The 19,659-nt window shown below is 43.7% G+C and overlaps 1 protein-coding gene and 2 non-coding genes across 3 annotated transcripts in view; 2 read left to right on the top strand and 1 right to left on the bottom strand.

Annotated features, from left to right (window-relative positions):
• The window catches only part of LOC114429869 (NACHT, LRR and PYD domains-containing protein 12-like), a 35,758-nt gene extending 20,780 nt beyond the window's left edge, over positions 1-14,978 (top strand). The window contains exons 9-11 of the mRNA XM_028398482.1: positions 14,234-14,495; positions 14,720-14,812; positions 14,959-14,978. Of these exons, the coding sequence (XP_028254283.1) occupies positions 14,234-14,495; positions 14,720-14,812; positions 14,959-14,978 (375 nt within the window). The remainder of the gene's footprint in view (positions 1-14,233; positions 14,496-14,719; positions 14,813-14,958) is intronic.
• On the bottom strand, positions 7,316-7,397 carry trnas-aga (transfer RNA serine (anticodon AGA)). Its single transcript has one exon. It is a non-coding gene; the product is annotated as a tRNA-Ser (tRNA).
• A 2,167-nt stretch (positions 14,979-17,145) lies between the features above and the next one.
• Positions 17,146-17,217, top strand: trnaq-cug (transfer RNA glutamine (anticodon CUG)). Its single transcript has one exon. It is a non-coding gene; the product is annotated as a tRNA-Gln (tRNA).
• Positions 17,218-19,659: the final 2,442 nt, after the last annotated feature.

Raw genomic sequence — 19,659 nt, 5'->3', positions numbered from 1 at the left:
CAGAATTCCCTGCTCTCACTAATTTTAATTAATTTATTTGAATTAATTGCTGCTCTCACTGACACTTCTATCAGCAGTATTACTACACAGCTGGCTGCATGGCAGTGAATGACATGCTGATTACAAACACAAGTCCACTGTGATGGTTCACTTAGACAGGCACTGAAATGTTCTTCTTTGTGGAGCCTCTTCCAAACCATGATCTGACAACTACTAAACATCCAAGACATGAACAATAATAATCAACCTTTCATTCATGTTAGGCTGAAAACACATCAGAAGAGTCTTCATCACTTTGTGAGATCAGTGAGGAAGAGTATGTTCCTCAAACAGAAAGTGAGACTTCAGTAGATGTCAGACAGCACAAGAGAAGCAGAAAGACTGATGTGAAGCATCAAGGTATCATGCTGAAGGTTAGTTCATACTTTTAGACCTTCCTCACTTTGTGAGGCCTCAAACAGTCTTTATGCTGCTAAATATTGTATTAGACAAATGGAAAAGAATCATTGTTGTGCTAATATCACCGATGGATTGCATCACTCTTTACTTCCTGTTTGTAGCACTGCCACATTTATACCAAAAGCCAGGTGGTCAGGTGACTCATCTGTTAGCTGACACTCCCACCGAGCCTCAAAACGGCTCTTCAGAAACAAACGGGTGACGTCACGGAAGCTCTGTCCATAGTTTTTAGTGTCAATGATGACACCCCATCCAAATTCTGAGAAGTTATCTGGGCAAGAGACACATCTGAAAACGTGTGTCGTTGTTGGCAGGATTTGAACTTGAACTTGATTTGAACTGAATTTGTAGACCCCAATGGATTTCAGGTAACATGAACCAATTAATCATAACATTCTGATCACTGACAGGTGGGCACTGATGATCTTGTTACCATGGTTGTCATGGTTTCAGCCAGGTATTTTATTTTGTAGTTCATTTTCTGTTTGTATTAGTTTTAGTTTTACTAGTCACTTCCTGTTTTATTTTGGAAACTTGATCTCCCCCTTGTGTTTCAGTTCTGTTTACTTCCCCTTCCTCATGTGTGCTCCCTTCCCCCTCCTGTGATTACCTGCTCCACCCTAATGTGCTTCACCTGTGTCCAATTGTCTTCCCGCCCTCCTGTGTATAAAGCCTGTGTGTTTCCTGCCCCTTGTTGCCAGTTCGTTTTGTGAGTTATCCTGCGACACAGCAATCCAAGTAGCCTTCTGCTCTTGTGATTTCCCCAGTGAGTTTTCGAGTAAGTTTTGGATTTTCCTGTGTATCACCTGTTTTGATCGGACTACTGTTTTTGCCTTGCCCTTTGTGTTACCTCTGCCTCGCGGACTGAACTTCTGTGTACCGAACCTAGCCTGCAATAAAACACTGAGTTTGCTTTCACCTCCGGCTAAGTCTGCATTTGTGTCCTCCCTCTAACAACCCCCTGACAAAAGCTGTGTCCCAATTCAGGGTCTGCATCCTTCGGAGTGCGCATTTTAAGGCCGCTTACGTCACAAAGCTGCGCGAAGGCTGTCCCAATTCGCCAAAAGTCGAAGGGTCCTTCAAATGCGTCCTCCAAATGCGTCCTCCTTTTGCCTGAATTTGGAGGACGCATCGCTACCATCCTTCGTGGCCTTAAATATCCCACAATGCTTTGCGGGCCTACTTTTTGTCCAATAGTACAACGACGGACCAAGCGAGCGGCAGCGGCAGGAGTGCCGAATTCACATTTAAATGTAAGTAAAGAGCAGTAGTTGGAGAGTTTTAAAATGCTAGTAGTGACAGCGGCATTAAAAAAATGAGTTTCATATTTACAAACATGACGTCCTGTTGATACGAGGCGCTGTAAACTAAACGCTTTGATTGAATGTTGTTTCTTGTTGTTTACTGTAGTATAGTATAAAGTATAGTTCACGTGAGGAGCAATATTATCGTTATTATATCAAACGGTCATTCTGCCTGTTGGCATTTTGTTGTAGGAGGAGCAGAGAGAAACAGAAGAAACCTGACAATTGATAACGGAGGAGATGAGGCTGGAGAGAGAGGGAGGGAGAGAGAGAGAGAGAGAGAGAGAGGGAGAGCAGAGAAAGAACGGACAGACCTCAGCTCATACAGAGGATGGTGGACAGCAGTGATTTTATGTTCTGTTATTTAAATGTTACTTATTAAATTGTATATTAAATCGTTCTTGTCTCTGTGTTCTTAAACTCTTCTCACCTTGTTACATCATGTGTTTCATTACCTATTTATAATTGAAGTAAACTTTTGAACAACTTCTCAGTGACCACAGTAAATCATTTATTGTTCTGTTATGTACAATATTTACAAAGACACAGAACATTTCTAACTATTTACCAGTGGGCATTATGAAAATGTGCAGTTTATTATTTATAAAGATCAGCAGAAAATACTATTCACAAAGAACATATATATAAATGTTTAGCTGAGCAGGAGTCCTTGGTGCTGCTGGACTGGATGATGCCACGGTGAAGACCTTGGAGTCCTCTGGCTGTGAGTGGGACATCATCTGGGGGAGGGGGGTGCCTGTCTCCTCTGTCCACCACATCGTCCATCAGGGTTTGCAGAGCTGACGATCGGCGGCTGCCATGTTACTAAAGATGTTTTTAAAAAGGGCAAAAATAAAAATAATAACTTCAACAGAGCGGCTTCCAACGCAGCTTAAAATATGAAAAGCTATAAAATATGTATCCTCACCCTCCAAAGGTGATGATGGTCAGTACACCTCCTCCAGGACAGACAGCTGGTCCTGCAGGGAGCCCCACTCTCCTCCACCCAGCAGTAATTCTCTGGTGCAGTGACAGACCTGATGCTTAATGACACATTAAAGCAGTGGTTTAATACAGACCCTGTATCAAGTCTTACGATTGAATAAAATATAAATTACATTTAATCATATTTGTCTATCTACTGGTTATATATCTAGCGTTTGCTCAGTAACCGGTATATTAATTATGATCAATAATATGGTTAAACAGCAGCTTACCGTCACCTCCCCACTGCGCTCTCCCAGCCTGAAGAAAATGAGCCGTCACCGGTTTTGCTGCCGCTGGAGCCGCCTCTCCTCTTCCTCCAACAACAAATAAATATATTAAAAAATTCCAAATGTCTAAATCCACACTGTTGTCCTGCTTGTTGTGTGTCCGTGTTGTGTCGCTGTCGCTGCTTTTGTTTTTCCCGGGGCAAAATTTATGACGTCGCGCCACAATCAGGAAGTGATTTGAAGGCCAGACCGTCCCATTTACCAACGGTGGAGGATCCTCCGGAGGATCCTCAGGAGGACGCGGCCTCCTGAGACCGCGTAGGCTGCGTCCTCCGAAGGATGCAGACCCTGAATTGGGACACAGCTAATGTTAACTGTCAGTGGGTGGATATATGAGGCAGCAAGAGAACATTTGCGTGTGTGTGTGTGAAGGGGTGAATGTTTACTGGTGTATTAGCAACAACACGGACTACACAACAAGCAGGACAACAGTGTGAATTTAGAAACTTGCGGCACTCGCGGCAGCGCCACCCATTAGTCCTCTTGTGCCATCTCTGCTATCAGTTTATTTTATGCGTTTCTGTCTACATGGTGGTGTTTTTAAAATTCACTGCAGCTGTCTGCAGCGGCCTGATGCGCATACACACACGCAAACGTGTGCGCACACAAACACACATGCTGACACATGGGCGCACATACAGGTGAGCCCACTCCCAGCAGCAGAGTCTGTGTTGTTTTGCTCTCTGTTGCTCATGACATGCTGGGTTGACTTAACTCCATAGACTATGCTCAGATAAGCTATGGTAATTGAACTAATTTGAACTTGAATTTGAAAGTCAAAATTCCGCAATGAAAGGCAGAAATCTAGAATAAGTGGCAGCATACCAGAATAGACATCAGTATTCCGGAAGGATAGGCAGAATTCCCGAATAACAGTCAGTATTCTGGAACAGAGGTCAGTATTCCGTAACAGAAGTCAGCAAGACAGCATTCTGGAATGAAAAGCATTCCAGAATAAAAGAAAGTATTCCCAAATGAAAGGCAGAAATCTAGAATGAGTGGCAGCATACCATAATAGACATCCACCCACTCCAGAATAATAGGCAGGATTCCGGAATGGTAGACAAAATTCCGGAATTAAACCCCTAACCCGACAGCGGCCTGGGATGTCATGGAAGTCAGCATTCCGACATGGAAGGCAACATTCCGGGACAAAAGTCAGCAAGACAGCATTCTGGAATGAAAAGCATTCCAGATTGAAAGAAATCATTCCAGATTGAAAGGCAGAAATCTAGAACGAGCGGCAGCATACCAGAATAGACATCCATCCATGCCAGAATGGTAGACAGGATTCCAGAATGGTAGACAAAATTCCGGACTTAAATCCCTAACCTGACAGCAGCCTGTGACGTCATCCAATCAGAGCCAGAGACTGAACCTCCTTAAGGGCAACAGTGGCAAAAAAAAACAGGAAGAACCCCTGTAGGTTTGGTGTAATGTCTCATCATATCAGATGAACTCATCCAATTGGCTTCTGTGGTCTGGGTTAGAATCTCAGTCAGTCAATGTCTCAAATGATTACTTATTTCCCCTCCAGAGGATAAATTATTTAAATGATTACTTATTTCCCCTCCAGAGGAAATAAACAGAACTGTCAGGAGTGGGATTTGAACCCACGCCTCCAGTGGAGACTGCAACCTGAATGCCAGCTGGCGAAGGATCGTCCGTACAATGTTGGAAAATGTTGGACACAAGAGCCAATCACAAGCCTTCAATTGCTGGAGGTGCACCCAATCAGCTAGCGCAGCGGTCCCCAACCTTATTTGCACCACGGACCGGTATCATGTAAAACAATATTTTTACGGACCGGCACAGAAAAAAATATATAAAATAAAAACAAAGTGCATACAATGACAACTTACTCTTATGCTTAATTAGTGGGAGCCTTTGAGCTTTCTCAGCAAGGAGGCGGTCCCATCTGGGGATAATGGGAGACATGACACCCGAAGCGTGTTTCTTATGTCCAGTCCACTCCGTCATTTTGTTTTGGCCGTCATTTATTGCTTCTGTCCTTCTTGTTCACGTTTTCTTCTTTCAAAAAACTCCATGGCTTGTCTTTTAATGCAGGGTGCTTGGTCTTAAGTGCCAAAGCAGTTTTGAAGGCTTCGCCACATGTCACTCAGAGCGGACTTGTGTGAGAATCACCTGTTGCAATAAATCCGTATTTTAAATAGGACTCCTGATATAGTCTTTTAAATGCAGGTTTCTTTTTCTTTGAAGGGGTAGGCTCCTCTTCTTCTGTCCCCTCGTTAGGTCTTTCCCCTTTCCGAAGAAGCTCTCCAAAGACGTTTGTTTTTTATTTATTTTTGCTGCTTTTAGGCTTAATTTTGGGGCCGTATCCCGTGACCGAGACCAGCGTCTGCAGGTGCTTAAAGGCACAGGCGGATGAATCTGATCGATTTATAAATGAAACAGCTTTCAGACTCAGATAATGAATAATATATTTTTTTGCTCAGTCGTTCTGTGCGGCCCGGTACCAAATGACCCACGGACCGGTACCGGTCCCCGGCCCGGTGGTTGGGGACCACTGAGCTAGCGGATTTCTTCCCCACTGTCCAACATTTCCAACATTTGACCAATCACAGCGGACAAATGTTGGAGCAGAGAATCAGTATGGCGCATACCGGTCGTCATTCATTCTGCACTAGCTAGCGAGAAAAACAGTCGGTACGGTAATTAAACACTTGCTACAGTGCCGTGTGACACTAGTTTAAGTTTGTGTGTGATGTAAACTCTTGTACTGTGTTGACGTTTTTATAGATTGATAGATTTGTTGAGTTACGGTCGTTACACAAAGTGGATTTTGCTTTTGCCACTCGGTGCTTACTAATGTTATTTAAGGTGCAGTGTTTAAACACCAAACCTGAGAATCAAAGTATTTCCACCCACGTTTAAGCACTACCACATAAGTATTTTTTTTTATTTAGATTTTATGGTGTATTGCCATATAGAAATGTCTTCCTGTAAATAAACATTGTCCCTTAATGCCTATTACCTATAGAGAAAGGCCGCTCAAGGCGACGGCATTCTTTGTAATATTTTATTTTATATTGTTGTGAGGACAGCGGGGGTCGGGTGATCTATTTTGCCAGCTGACATGCTGTGGGTGAAAGGAGACGAAGGACTGTCATCAGGGGAGGAGAGACGCCAAGGACAGCGGTGGCAGACAGGTGAAGGAAAACGGGAAAACGGGGAGAGTAAGAGGGACCCGTGATGCGAAAAAAAAATACGGACAATAACCATTTTTTTATGGACAAGGATCGCCCAGGGAGAGAGAGGATCCCGCGTGGGGTTCACCAGGAGGAGTTTTTTGTTTGTTCGTCTGTTTGCCTGTTACTTTTTGATTTGGGATGTAAGAAAATATGATTTTGAGTTAATAAACCCGAAACAGTCTCATTCAAGTGTCTGTGGTCTGTATTATGCAACAAAGGTAAATAGAGTACAACACGGGAGAGTCCCTGCTTAATAGTAACACTCCGTTTACTTTAGGCAGACTGTTAAAACGTTTATCCATATGTCCATTTGTAAAAATGATGCCAAAAATGTAGCAGATGCAGATCAACACTAGCATTCCTGTGGTTGCCGGTTCGAATCCAAGCTGTGGTCCAAAGTAAAATCCTAAAAGTGTCAATTTGAGTTTCTGCATCCTGAAATACGTACATAAATTAGATATGTTTCCACAACTTTCCTTTCTTTTTTCATTTTTCCCTTTTCCCCTCTTTTTCCTCTTCTTTTCTTCTCCCCCCTTCTCCCCCCTTCTTCCCCATCTTAGACGGACGAATGTTCCCCAGCTTGAACGCAGCGCCTTGGACCGCTCGGCCATCCTGACACTGATGTGGACAGACTGAGAGTGTGTCTGTCTATGCTATCTCAACAAGTCTCAAGTCTTGAGCCAGAGATGAGATTTTTCATCTGGTCACCACATGATGAATCATTCTGACTATTGTAGTACCTTGAGATCTGCCTTCCCTAGGTGTTTTGTCCTTAAGGTGAAGCAGTCTCTGCCTCAGGGTGAAACTGGGTTTGAAATGTGCTGGGACGTTTTATCCTTTGCCTCCTCACTGCACACCAGTTGCTCTCGGTCCAGCGTTTTTAAAATGATAGTTTTTGGAAGTGTCAGATGGACTGTGCCAGGGTTTGGTCCTCAGACAGTCAATATAAATGGCAGCATTCTGACTGGTCAAGATGAACTTTTTCATAGAGCTCGTTGTTAACACATCAGACTTGTTAAGTGTAAACGATGGAGGGGCATAAAGTGATCTTGGAGATGAAAAGAACCATTGTTGGCAGGATTCGAACCTGCGCGGGGAAACCCCAATGGATTTCTAGTCCATCGCCTTAACCACTCGGCCACAACAACCGGCGAAAGGTAACGATGAAGAGTCTGATGACCCAGGTTGGTTCTGTCCATGAGTGCATGGTCTTGTCCAGTTTGGTGTTGGCTCTCCTTTACTTGTTTTCCATTTCATTCGCAGGTTTGATTGTTCACACCTGTGATCAGTCATCAGCCAATCCTGCTGCAGCTTCCATCTAGTATATGTGTCCAATGGAAGCTGAGCAACATGTCAGCTACACACATAGAAACGCTACACATAGTTTGTCATATAAATAACATGGATTGAATCATGTTGTACAGTCAATGGAAACAAAAAGCACTGAGAGTGGTGCTGGTAGTGCAGCAGTGGATGGAGGCTGAAGTGCTGCCACCTAGTGTCAATATTTGGTATTAACTCTGACTACATATTCCACCTTTAACTCTCTGCCATATATACTGTGCCATGTGTGAAGTGATAATAAAATGTGAATGTGAATTTATTGTAAAGAACTTTACTTATTATCCCTGTTACAAGCAGTGTGTGTTGACCTATTACATACATATTTTATAGCTTTTCATATTTTAAGCTGTTTGGAAGCCGCTCTGTTGAAGTTACTCCCTCTCTCCCTCTCTCTCTCTCTCTCTCTCCCTCTCTCTCTTTCTCCTCTCCCTCCCTCTCCAGCCTCATCTCCTCCGTTATCAATTGTCAGGTTTCTTCTGTTTCCCTCTGCTCCTCCTACAACAAAATGACAACAGGCAGAATGACCGTTTGATATAATAACCATAATATTGCTCCTCACGTGAACTATACTTTATACTATACTACAGTAAACAACAAGAAACAACATTCAATCAAAGCGTTTAGTTTACAGCGCCTCGTGTCAACAGGACGTCATGTTTGTAAATATAAAACTCATTTTTTTATTGCCGCTGTCACTACTAGCATTTTAAAAATCCCTCGAATTACTGCCCTTTACTTACATTTAAATGTGAATTCGGCACTCCTGCCGGTGCTGGTGCCGCTGCCGCTCGCTTGGTCCGTCATTGTACTATTGGACAAAAAGTAGATCCTCCAAATTCAGGCAAAAGGAGGACGCATTTGGAGGACGCATTTGAAGGACCCAGCCTTTGCGCAGCGTTGTGACGTACGTGGCCTTAAAATGTGTCCCTTAATTGGGACACAGCTTATGAAACCTGTAGTAATATACAAATGGTCCACCAGAGGGAGCCAGCGTGAGTATATATATATAGTGTCCACCAGAGGGAGCTACATAATAATTCTATGAGAAGGGCCTACTATGAAACCTGTAGTAATATACAAATGGTCCACCAGATGGAGCCAGCGTGAGTACCGTATTTTCGCACCATCAGATTTATAAGGCGCAGTGTCTGTTACAGGGTCTATTTCTGTCCTCAGCACATACACAAGGCACATCGTATTATAAGGCGCATGCTACGCTAAAACATACCAGTACGTAAATAAAAAGGTAACAGGAGCAAAACAGTGAGTTAAGTTGAACTTTATTGTTGTGAAGGAACAACTTTGTATATAGTTTGATTACTCGCTGCATATAGCGCTGTAGCTCGCAATAATCACATAATACAGATGCAGCGGTTTGTTACTCACACGTTATTCTGCATAACAATTTGAAATGTGTATGTACAATTTTCTGTTTCACATGCCGCGCCTGTGTGTTTTTCTTGTTGTGCTCTGAGCTGCAGTGACGTACGCTCGGACCCTCACATCTCAGCTTTTAGACAGAGAGTTACGCTGTGCTGACTCATTTGCATACGGACGCTGACAGAGCCGTTGCTTGACACTATAGGGGCCCTAGGCAAGAAGGTAACACTGGGGCCCTACGGGCTACTAGATTCTATAGAAATGCCGCCCCAAACACAAAGACGTGTACAGTGATGATTATATAAGCAACCTTTTATTTAAATAATGTGGAACACACATATGAAAATATTATCTTAAGGAAACATAACAAATAATCAAACATAAAAAACAATCAAAATACACCATAGAAATATGTACTCTCTGAAGACTGTCCACAGTGGTGGAAAGTAACTAAGTATTTGTACTTTGTTACTGTACATAGGTAATTTTTCATGTATTTTTTATGTATCCCCAAGTTAAAAAAAACAATCCTTGAGTCCCGTTGCCTTGTTTTAAACTCTTGGAAATTGAAAGTAAGTACTTACGACTTTGGTTAAGTAGGATCATTGATGTAGCACATCTACTTTTACTTGAGTATATATTTGGCTGGGTAATTGTACTTTCACTGAAGTACTAAACATCAGTACTTCCTCCACCACTGACAACACAAGATATGATGACTAGTATTGTTATTATTAAGTTTGTCCACAGTGCAGGATCATCAGTGAGACCTGGACACCTTGGAACCTTCCTCTGTTACCAGGTCAGGTGCTGGAGGAGTAGAGGAAGGAGTGGAGGCTCTCAGGTGTTGGACTGCTGCTGGGACGTCCTCTGGAGTGTCCTCACAGGGCTCCACATGACCTGTGTGGTATAAGACCATAATGATCAGCCTGATAACTAACACTGTAAATAATCCAGATTATACCTTCATCTGTGGAGGCTGTGGCATCTTCATGAGGAGACACAGACAGGTGTTTAAGCACAGCACCTGATGAAAAACATTTAAAAAAGCCATAAAATAACACAACTATATGACAATAATTCACTAGCTTGTCATTTACAGAGAAACACCTGAGCATTAATAAACACTAAATAGACTAAATACATACATTAGTTTTTCCTGCTGTGGTTTAGAGCTCATTAACTCTAACAGTAAGTTGTAACAGCAGCACTTAGCTTAATGCTAAACAAGCTAAAGTAGCATTAGCATAGCAGCTACACACTGTTGCTGCATGAGCTAACAAGCTACTTTACAGCTTCATTCACGTTTTTATACGTTTACGTTTTATATCACGTCATTATATTGACGTTTGTAACTCATTTAGCAGACGTTTGTACGCAGAGCGACTCACAGTGAACATTCAGGCTGCAGTATGAAGGAGGCTGTAGTGACGTGAAGCCTGCGTCTCTAAAAGTGTTCTGTGATACAATGTGAAAAAGACAAACAGTGGTGCAGTAAGATGAGGCTGAGCTGTGTCACAGACTCTTCCCTCTCTTGTTTTGTCCTCTGCTCCTTTCCTTGCAGCCTGCAGAGTGTGTGCTTCCTCCTTTATTTTGAACAGCCGCTCCGCTTCTGACTTTATGTGGAGGAGGATTGATTTTGGAATGAGGAAGCTGCAGCCTGCAATTCCACCACTAGATGTCAGCATTGCACAGCATTGGTGGTTCAGTTCAGATTGAGAGAATGCAAAGAGTGTGCAAAGCTGTCATCAAAGCAAAAGCTGGCTGCTTGGAAGAATGTCAAACATCAAACATATTCCACATGTGTTCCTTCATAGCTCTGATGTCTTCAGGATGAATCTACAATGTAGAAAGTCATAAAAACAAAGACAAACCACTGAGTGACTTTTGACTGGTACATTTAAAATGTCATCATATGTCCTAACCAGCAGGGGGAGCACTGATCATAAACTCTCTGTCTCACACGTTATTGTCATGTGTTTTTATGGAAGATGATGCTGACTGTTGTTTTCTTGCTTCTCTCTGTAAACAGCTTGTAAACAGCAGCTTCCCTGAGGGGAAACTCAGCTAATAAATGATGCTGTAACCTCTGGGACTTGATCTGCTGGGTGGGAGTCCACTACATTATCCATCCATCCTCATCCATCCAGCTACACCCTCCCTCCTAAAATGCAGGCTGGAGCAAGTCAATCAGGACTCACTGCACTACATGAAGTGTACTAGTGAAGTATTGGAAGCATCAGACTTTTAATCTGAGGGTCCAGGGTTCAAGTCCCTGTTTGGGCAGAACACTTTGTACTCCCTCTTGCTTGTACTCCCCTTCCCTCTCTGTTAATGTGCTTGGACAGAGCTCTGTGAACAGCCAGCCTCTTTGTGTCTTGCCCTCCTCGTGCAAGGTGTCAATGGTCGTCTTTTGGGCAACTGTCAAGTCAGCAGTCTTCCTGTGGTTGTGCAGCCTACAGAACTAGACTGAGACCATTTAAAGGCCTTTGCAGGTGTTTTGAGTTCATTATCTGGTTAGAGTAGCTCCAGGTGTCTTCAATATTGAACCTTTTCACATATTCTCATTTCCTGACATACTGAATGTGGGGTTTTCATTGGTTGTCCGTTATAACCATCAAAATTAAAAGAAATAAACACTTGAAATATTTCAGTCTGTGTGGAATGAATGTTTGCATTATACAGCTTTCACCTTTTGAATGGAATTACTGAAATAAATCAACCTTCTGATGATATTCTAATTATATGACCAGCACCTGTAGTGGTGTTTTGTTGCAGCCTGTGGGGTCACCATAGAAACCAAGCTATTTTTTATTTTGCTTAGAGAGCACTTGAGAGCACTCCCTAATACTTGTTCTAGTTTCCTGAGTAATGAGAGAGTAATGAGTACCCTAATTAAGACACCTGTGTGATTCTCCTTTCACTCCTGTCAGGGCAGATCCCATGTATTTTAATGGGGGTTGCACCCTCCAAACAACTTCTCTTTTTGTCCAAACCGAAGCCTTCATACCAAAAATAAGAACACCGTCAGAATCACAAGAAGTTGCTCTAAACACAGTATAATTTTTATGTGTATGATGTCAAAGATGTGGAGATGGTGGCGAGTTACACAATATGGCTGCTCTGCTTCTCTGTTTTTGGTTTTACATGATGTTTTAATGGAAGAATGACCAGCACTCTTGCCAAATAACTGGATCTACAGGCAAAACGGTTTGGTGTTCAGTTTTAAGAGTGACACCATCAGAAAGCTAACTAGTGTTCCTTCGAGCCGATATACAAATTATCCCAGTTATCTCCACATTGAGGGAGAGGTTGTGGTCTCTGCACCACTCGGCCAGAAGGTGCATCTCATTCCTGTAGTTTGTTTCATCTCCACTGGAGATGTCGTCCACAAACTTTAACGTGCAGTCATGGGTCAGCAGAGTGAAGAGGAGGGGGCTCAGCACACATCCTTGGGGAGTCCCGGTGTTCATTGTGATGGTGTTGGATGCTGGATAGTGCATTGGACTTAAACAGGAGAAGTGATTCAAAGGTTGTGGGTTCGGGTCCCACCAGAGTCAAAGTGCCTTTTAACTTCCTGTGGCACCATCCTTCAGGGTGGATACCTGGCTGGAGTGGCTTCCCCAGGAAGCATACAATGCAGTGATTCTGTCCATTCCCAGGAAGTTTGCACATACTCACAGCAAGAACAAAGGGCTGTCAACCAGTCCCCCTCCGGCAGTTTCATAGTCGTTAGCCAGTCGTTAGACACACCTGCCAGATCATCACAGGTAGTTATGGAAACATTTAGTGCTATTGTTTCTAAGTTTGACCCAGACCCACCCACTGAGGTCTGCAACCACATATAAACCATGTTTCCCACCAAACAGTTAGAACTGATGAAGCTGCTTGGATGAGCAGAGAAACGTCTTCAAGAAAACTCTACAAGTCCAGACGCCTTGCCTCAAAGTATATATTCTATTCTATTCTAGTATGGTCAAGATGTAAAGTGGTCATACTACCACAAAGTCTTAAGCTGCATTCCAGGATGATGAAAATCTGGTCTGATTTTTTTCAGGTCTTTATGAACACACAAATCCAATCCCCAATCCTGACTTTCAAATCAAGCACAGATGACCCGTGTTTGAGTCAACTATGAACGCTCGGCTGTGCTCGGGCATTTCTTTCTCAGCCCACCCTTTGATAGCTCTGTTGGTAGAGTGGAGGACTGTAGTGAGACAATAAAACTGAAATCTTTAGGTCGCTGGTTCAAATCCGGCTCGAAGGAGAGGCTTTTAACCCTCGAGAGTTTCATCATAATGTCACATCATTTTTTCACCGATTTTTTGGCTAAAGAGCCGATGTGACATATATGTCACAATGATTTTTATCTGATTTGATTTTTTATCTGAAGTGCATTTGTCCAATACATGTGTTTACAACACGTTTATGTAATGAAGGATGTGTTATGTAGTCATTCCAATCCTTGACCGGTCAAATCTTACCTTTAGCAAGTCGATAGAGCCTTTTTAAAATTTGCTAGCTCTGCGTCTGTAAACACAAAATCACCTACAAACAAACCAGCCTGTTTCCTTAAGGACCCACGGTGACATAGGTGTCACCGGTCCTTTAGGACCCCAATGGTACAGCAAATCACTCATTAAGGAATATGACATGCAGTTTTTATTTAGTAAACAATGTTTGGCTTTTAATCTTAGTGAAACTGAGGGAAAATCGCTGCATATCAATTTACGATGAATGAATTCCTCGATAATTTGCATCCCTATTCTGACCTGGAAGATTGAGAAGATCGGACCAGTTGTATTTTGGAATATTTGAATGCTTTTTTGTGGAATACTTGATGCGGCCCAGCCTCACCCAGCCTCGACCCCCATCGCCCCTCCGGGTAAGTTGAGTTTGAGACCCCTGCTGTAGATCTTTGTTTAAAAAATGTAGTAGTGCTGTCAGGGTTTTGAGTCTGGGCTTTTATTTTGGTAGTTTATTTTCTGTTTGCATTAATTTGAGTTTTACTAGTTACTTCCTGTTTTATTTTGGTACTTGTCTTTTCCCTTGTGTTTCAGGTCTGGTGACTTCTCCTTCCTCATGTGTGCTCCCTTCCCCCTCATGTGATTACCTGCTCCGCCCTAATGTGCTTCACCTGTGTCCTATTGTCTTCCCGCCCTCCTGTGTATAAAGTCTGTGTGTTTCCTCCCTCTTGTTGCCAGTTCGTTTTGTGAGTATTCCTAGCGTCACCCAATTCCGACTCCTGTTCGCTCGACAGCCCTCCGCCTTTCCCACTGATGAATCGAAGATCTCCTGTTTCATCTCTCGTCTGTCCGGGCAAGCCGAAGCGTGGGCTACGGCGGAGGTGGACAACGCCACCCCCAGCTGCGATACCTACGAGACCTTCGTTGCAGCTTTCACCCAGGTCTTCCAACGATCCCGGCCCGGGAGGGAGGCCGCTCGGTCTCTCTTCAACATCTCCCAAGGGAAACGCAGCGTGGTGGACTACGCTATCGAGTTCCGAGCTCTGGCTAGCGACAGTGGGTGGAATCCTACTGCTTTGGTGGACGCCTTTTAAATGGGCTTTCTGAGGAACTGCAGGACTGACTTATTTCCGTGGATTATCCCTCAACACTCGATGAACTAATAACTCTGGTGACGAGGATCGAGTATAGACTTTGGGATAGGAATAAGTCCTCCATATCTCATACAAAGACTAATAACCGGAACTCCTCGCTAACCCCCTCTCTACCATCTTCCACAGGTGATTCCCCGCCTGCTATTCAGGCTGAAGAGCCCATGCAGCTAGGACGGAATCGACTCACGCAGGCCGAACGGGACCGACGGATGAGGTCTGGTGAGTGTCTTTACTGTGGTCAGAGGGGTCATGTGATTAGAGAATGCCCGGTTCGCCCTCGCTTGTCAGTAACTGTGGGTAACCTGGCGAGCGGGGGCCCATCTCCCGCTAACTCCTGTACTCTAAACGCATCTATTGTTTTTCAGAATGGCACGCTCCCAGTTAAAGCTCTAGTAGATTCCGGTTCAGAGCAGAACCTCATTGATCATGAGCTAGCCAGGCAGGTAGGCATCACCATCGAACCACTCAATTATTCTGTTCCAGTTACTTCTCTCAATGGCCGTGTGGTCTCGTCTGTTAAGTATCGTACAGCTCCGGTTCACCTTATAATCTCTGGCAATCACCACGAACACACTAGATTCTTTGTATTCAATTCACCCAATAACCCAGTTGTACTTGGCCACCCATGGTTTGTCCTTCATAACCCTGTGATTGATTGGCCCACCAGCCGGCTCATCGGCTGGGGGGACCACTGCCATGCTACCTGCCTGCGCTCAGCTCTACCCCCTTCCAGTGACCCCTCTGGCCCTGCTAAGGCGCCGCCCTCACCAGATCTATCCTTAGTCCCACCCGAGTATCACGACCTAGCTGAAGTTTTTAGCAAGGACAGAGCTCTCTCTCTTCCTCCCCACCGTCCTTATGATTGTGCCATCGACCTCCTGCCAGGTGCTACCTTACCCAAAGCACAGCTGTATAGCTTAGCTAAACCTGAGCGAGAGGCGATGGGAAATTATATCTCTGAGTCCTTAGCTTCCGGTATAATTCGGCCATCCACTTCACCGGTGGGAGCCCCATTCTTCTTTGTGGGAAAGAAAGATGGGACTCTCCGACCCTGCATAGACTACAAAAAACTGAATGCTATAACCATAAAGAACTGCTACTCTCTGCCGTTAATGAACTCTGCTTTCGAGACTCTACAGGAAGCTCGAGTATTTACCAAACTGGACCTACGAAGCGCCTACCACTTGGTGCGTATTCGTTCGGGAGATGAGTGGAAAACAGCCTTCAACACACCTTTGGGACATTTTGAGTATCTGGTAATGCCCTTTGGTTTAACTAATGCTCCTGCTGTTTTCCAACACTTAATTAATGATGTTCTGAGGGATTTTCTGCATCGTTTTGTTTTTGTGTATCTCGATGATATCCTGATCTTTTCTAAGAACATTACCGAACATCGGCGGCATGTTCGACAAGTGCTCCAACGCCTGTTGGAAAACAGGTTATTTGTGAAAGCACCTAAATGTGAGTTTCATTCCTCCACAGTGTCCTTCCTTGGTTTTGTTGTGGCTGGGGGGGAGATGAGACCTGATCCAGATAAAGTCAAGGCTGTATTGGAGTGGCCTACTCCAACCAACCGTAAACATCTTTTATTTTGGTAGTTTATTTTCTGTTTGCATTAATTTGAGTTTTACTAGTTACTTCCTGTTTTATTTTGGTACTTGTCTTTTCCCTTGTGTTTCAGGTCTGGTGACTTCTCCTTCCTCATGTGTGCTCCCTTCCCCCTCATGTGATTACCTGCTCCGCCCTAATGTGCTTCACCTGTGTCCTATTGTCTTCCCGCCCTCCTGTGTATAAAGTCTGTGTGTTTCCTCCCTCTTGTTGCCAGTTCGTTTTGTGAGTATTCCTAGCGACACAGCCGTCCAAGTTGCCTTTCCGCGCTTGTGATTTTCCCTTCGAGTTTTTCAGTGAGTTTTGTATTTCCCTGTGAGTGACCTGTTTCTGGATCTGACTACTGTTTTTGCCTTTGCCCTTTTGATACCTTTGCCTCGCGGACTGAACTCTTGTGTACCGACCATTGCCTGCATTAAAACTGTGATTTGCCTTATACTTCCAGCTCCGCTGCATCTGTGTCCTTCATTTTGTATCGGCACTGACAAGTGCATGCTGTTGTTTACTGAAACTTGGCTAACGGTGCTAACACTGAACTCTAACGTTGCGCTAAATGGATTTCAGTTGGCGAGGACAGACAGGACAGTGGAGTGCGGTCAGAGGAAAGGAGGGGGGCTGGTAGTGTTTGTTAATGATGGTGTAATCCTGGACACATCACTGTCAAAGAACAGATCTGCAGTAAGGACATTGAGCTGTTAGCCGTTAGCTTGAGCGCTGATTGATTAATGATCTACTGTAGTGCTGTGTGAGTCCTCAGAGGACACTTCTGTCTTCATTTGAAGCTGGTAGGTACAAACTGCACCACTGCTAGCAGGAGCTCCTTTGTTCTACACCTGGACATCAGCTCACTCATTTTAACAACTGACAGACTCCATTTCTGGAAAGACAGACCATCTGGACAAGACAGGTCTGGTTCTCTTCCAGTCAGGTTTACTCACAGAGGAGGTTCCATGGTGTAATGGTTAGCACTCTGGACTCTGAATCCAGTGATCTGAGTTCAAATCTCAGTGGAACCTTTTGTTTGAACAGTTATCCTGGTGTCCTTTCTACACAGTTAAGTCTATGGAGAAGTCCACAGTCTGTTCATTGGTCCAGCTGTAGTCATTAATGGACTGAAGGCCATGAAGGAGGCTGTGGTGCTGAATCCTGCTGCTTGTGCTGGATGATCCAGTTATAACATGGAATCCTCTGCTGTCCATGCTGCTATGTCCTGCTAGTACTCATTATTCAGGAAACAAGAACAAGTATTAGGGAGTGCTCTCAAGTGCTCTCTAAGCAAATAAAATAGCTTTGTTTCTATGGTGACCCCACAGGCTGCAACAAAACACCACTACAGGTGCTGGTCATATAATTAGAATATCATCAGAAGGTTGATTTATTTCAGTAATTCCATTCAAAAAGTGAAAGCTGTATAATGCAAACATTCATTCCACACAGACTGAAATATTTCAAGTGTTTATTTCTTTTAATTTTGATGGTTATAACGGACAACCAATGAAAACCCACATTCAGTATCTCAGCTGGATGGATGAGGATGGATGGATAATGTAGTGGACTCCCACCCAGCAGATCAAGTCCCAGAGGTTACAGCATCATTTATTAGCTGAGTTTCCCCTCAGGGAAGCTGCTGTTTACAAGCTGTTTACAGAGAGAAGCAAGAAAACAACAGTCAGCATCATCTTCCATAAAACACATGTGAGACAGAGAGTTTATGATCAGTGCTCCCCCTGCTGGTTAGGACATATGATGACATTTTTAAATGTACCAGTCAAAAGTCACTCAGTGGTTTGTCTTTGTTTTTATGACTTTCTACATTGTAGATTCATCCTGAAGACATCAGAGCTATGAAGGAACACATGTGGAATGATGCAGTGAACAAACAGTGTTAAACCAAGCAGAATATGTTTGATGTTTGACATTCTTCCAAGTAGCCAGCTTTTGCTTTGATGACAGCTTCACACACTCTTTGCATTCTCTCAATCTGAACTGAACCACCAATGCTGACATCTAGTGGTGGAATCGCAGTTTACAGAATCAGAAATTACTTTTTTTTATTGTCGAGGGGAAATTCTTGTTTGTTACAGACAAATAGAAGAAAAGATAATTGAAATATGAAATAGAAATATTGAAATACCTAGACAGCATTTAAATCCCTGAGTTGTATCTAAAGAACATATTTACTATTGTGTAAAAACCTTTACACAGTAAAGAGCATGACATGAATGTACCAGTATGAATGTACAGTGTCTGAGTGACTGTTACAGTTCAGAGTTCAGTAGTTTGATAGAGACGGGCCGGAATGACTTCCTGTCTTCTCACCTGCTCTGTGGTGAAGGTGATCGGTGGAGGTGGGGAACCAGTAATTCCCAGGTGATGACTGTCAGCCGAGGGGTCAGAGGACGAGGTGCGAGCAGGGCCATCTGGATGAGCTGTGGGAGAAGAGAGGGCGGGTGACGTGGCTGGTCGTCGCTCAGCTGCTGAAGAGTCGTTAGCAGGGTGAACTGGGGTCACTAAAAAAACTGATACAGCTCATTGGCCCTTTCCACACTGCCATTAACTCCACCCCTGCTGCTCCACCTGTAACCAGTGATGGTCCTCATGCCACTCCACACCTCTCTTGTGTTGTTTTGCTGAAGTTTCCACTCCAGCTTCCTCCTGTACTTCTCCTTGGCCTCCCTGATTTTTATTCTCAGGTCCTTCTGTGTAGCTCTCACCTCCTCCCTGTCGGCCGCTTTGAATGCCTTCTTTTTTCTGTTTAAAATGGCTTTAATGTCCTTAGTCACCCATGGCTTGTTGTTGGGGTAACAATTCACTGTCCTAACTGGAACAACACTGTCCACACAGAAGTTTATGTATCCAGTGATGCACTCTGTGATCTCATCAATGTCCTGGCTGTGGGGTTCACAGAGTGCCTGCCAGTCAGTCACTTCAAAGCAGCCCTGAAGTGTTGAAGCATCCTCATTCCAAAATCAATCCATCCTCCCCATAAAGTCAGAAGTTCTAAATGTGAGTCATTAAACTGTTCCTGTTTAGACAATAACAACAGATCATCATCTTCATCACCCTCAATAAGAACAGATCATCAGCTTCATCACCCTCAATAAGAACAGATCATCATCTTCATCACCCTCAATAAGAACAGATCATCATCTTCATCACCTCATCACCTCTCACCAACCTCCCTTCATCTGCTTGGAGCCGCAGCCAGGCGGTGCCAGATTGTTCATATGGTGGCATATTAGTCATTCATTTATTGCCACATGTTTTCATTGAATGTTACATGTATTGATTTAATTTCTGCATTGTGGGTCAAATAAAGGTTTCCTCCATTTTAATTCATATTGATTCAGTTCACGCTGTGTTTATGTCTCCTTGTAGCTGACAGCAGCAACAACAGGGCTCAGTCTGTTTTACCACTGGATGTAGTGAAGTTTGTAGTTATCCAGAGAAGGACTGTG

The sequence above is a fragment of the Parambassis ranga genome, unplaced genomic scaffold (assembly GCF_900634625.1).
Source record: "Parambassis ranga unplaced genomic scaffold, fParRan2.1 scaffold_21_arrow_ctg1, whole genome shotgun sequence".
NCBI lineage: Eukaryota > Metazoa > Chordata > Actinopteri > Ambassidae > Parambassis > Parambassis ranga.
Note: the sequence above shows the minus strand (reverse complement) of the source record. Positions and strands in the feature narration are given on the sequence as shown.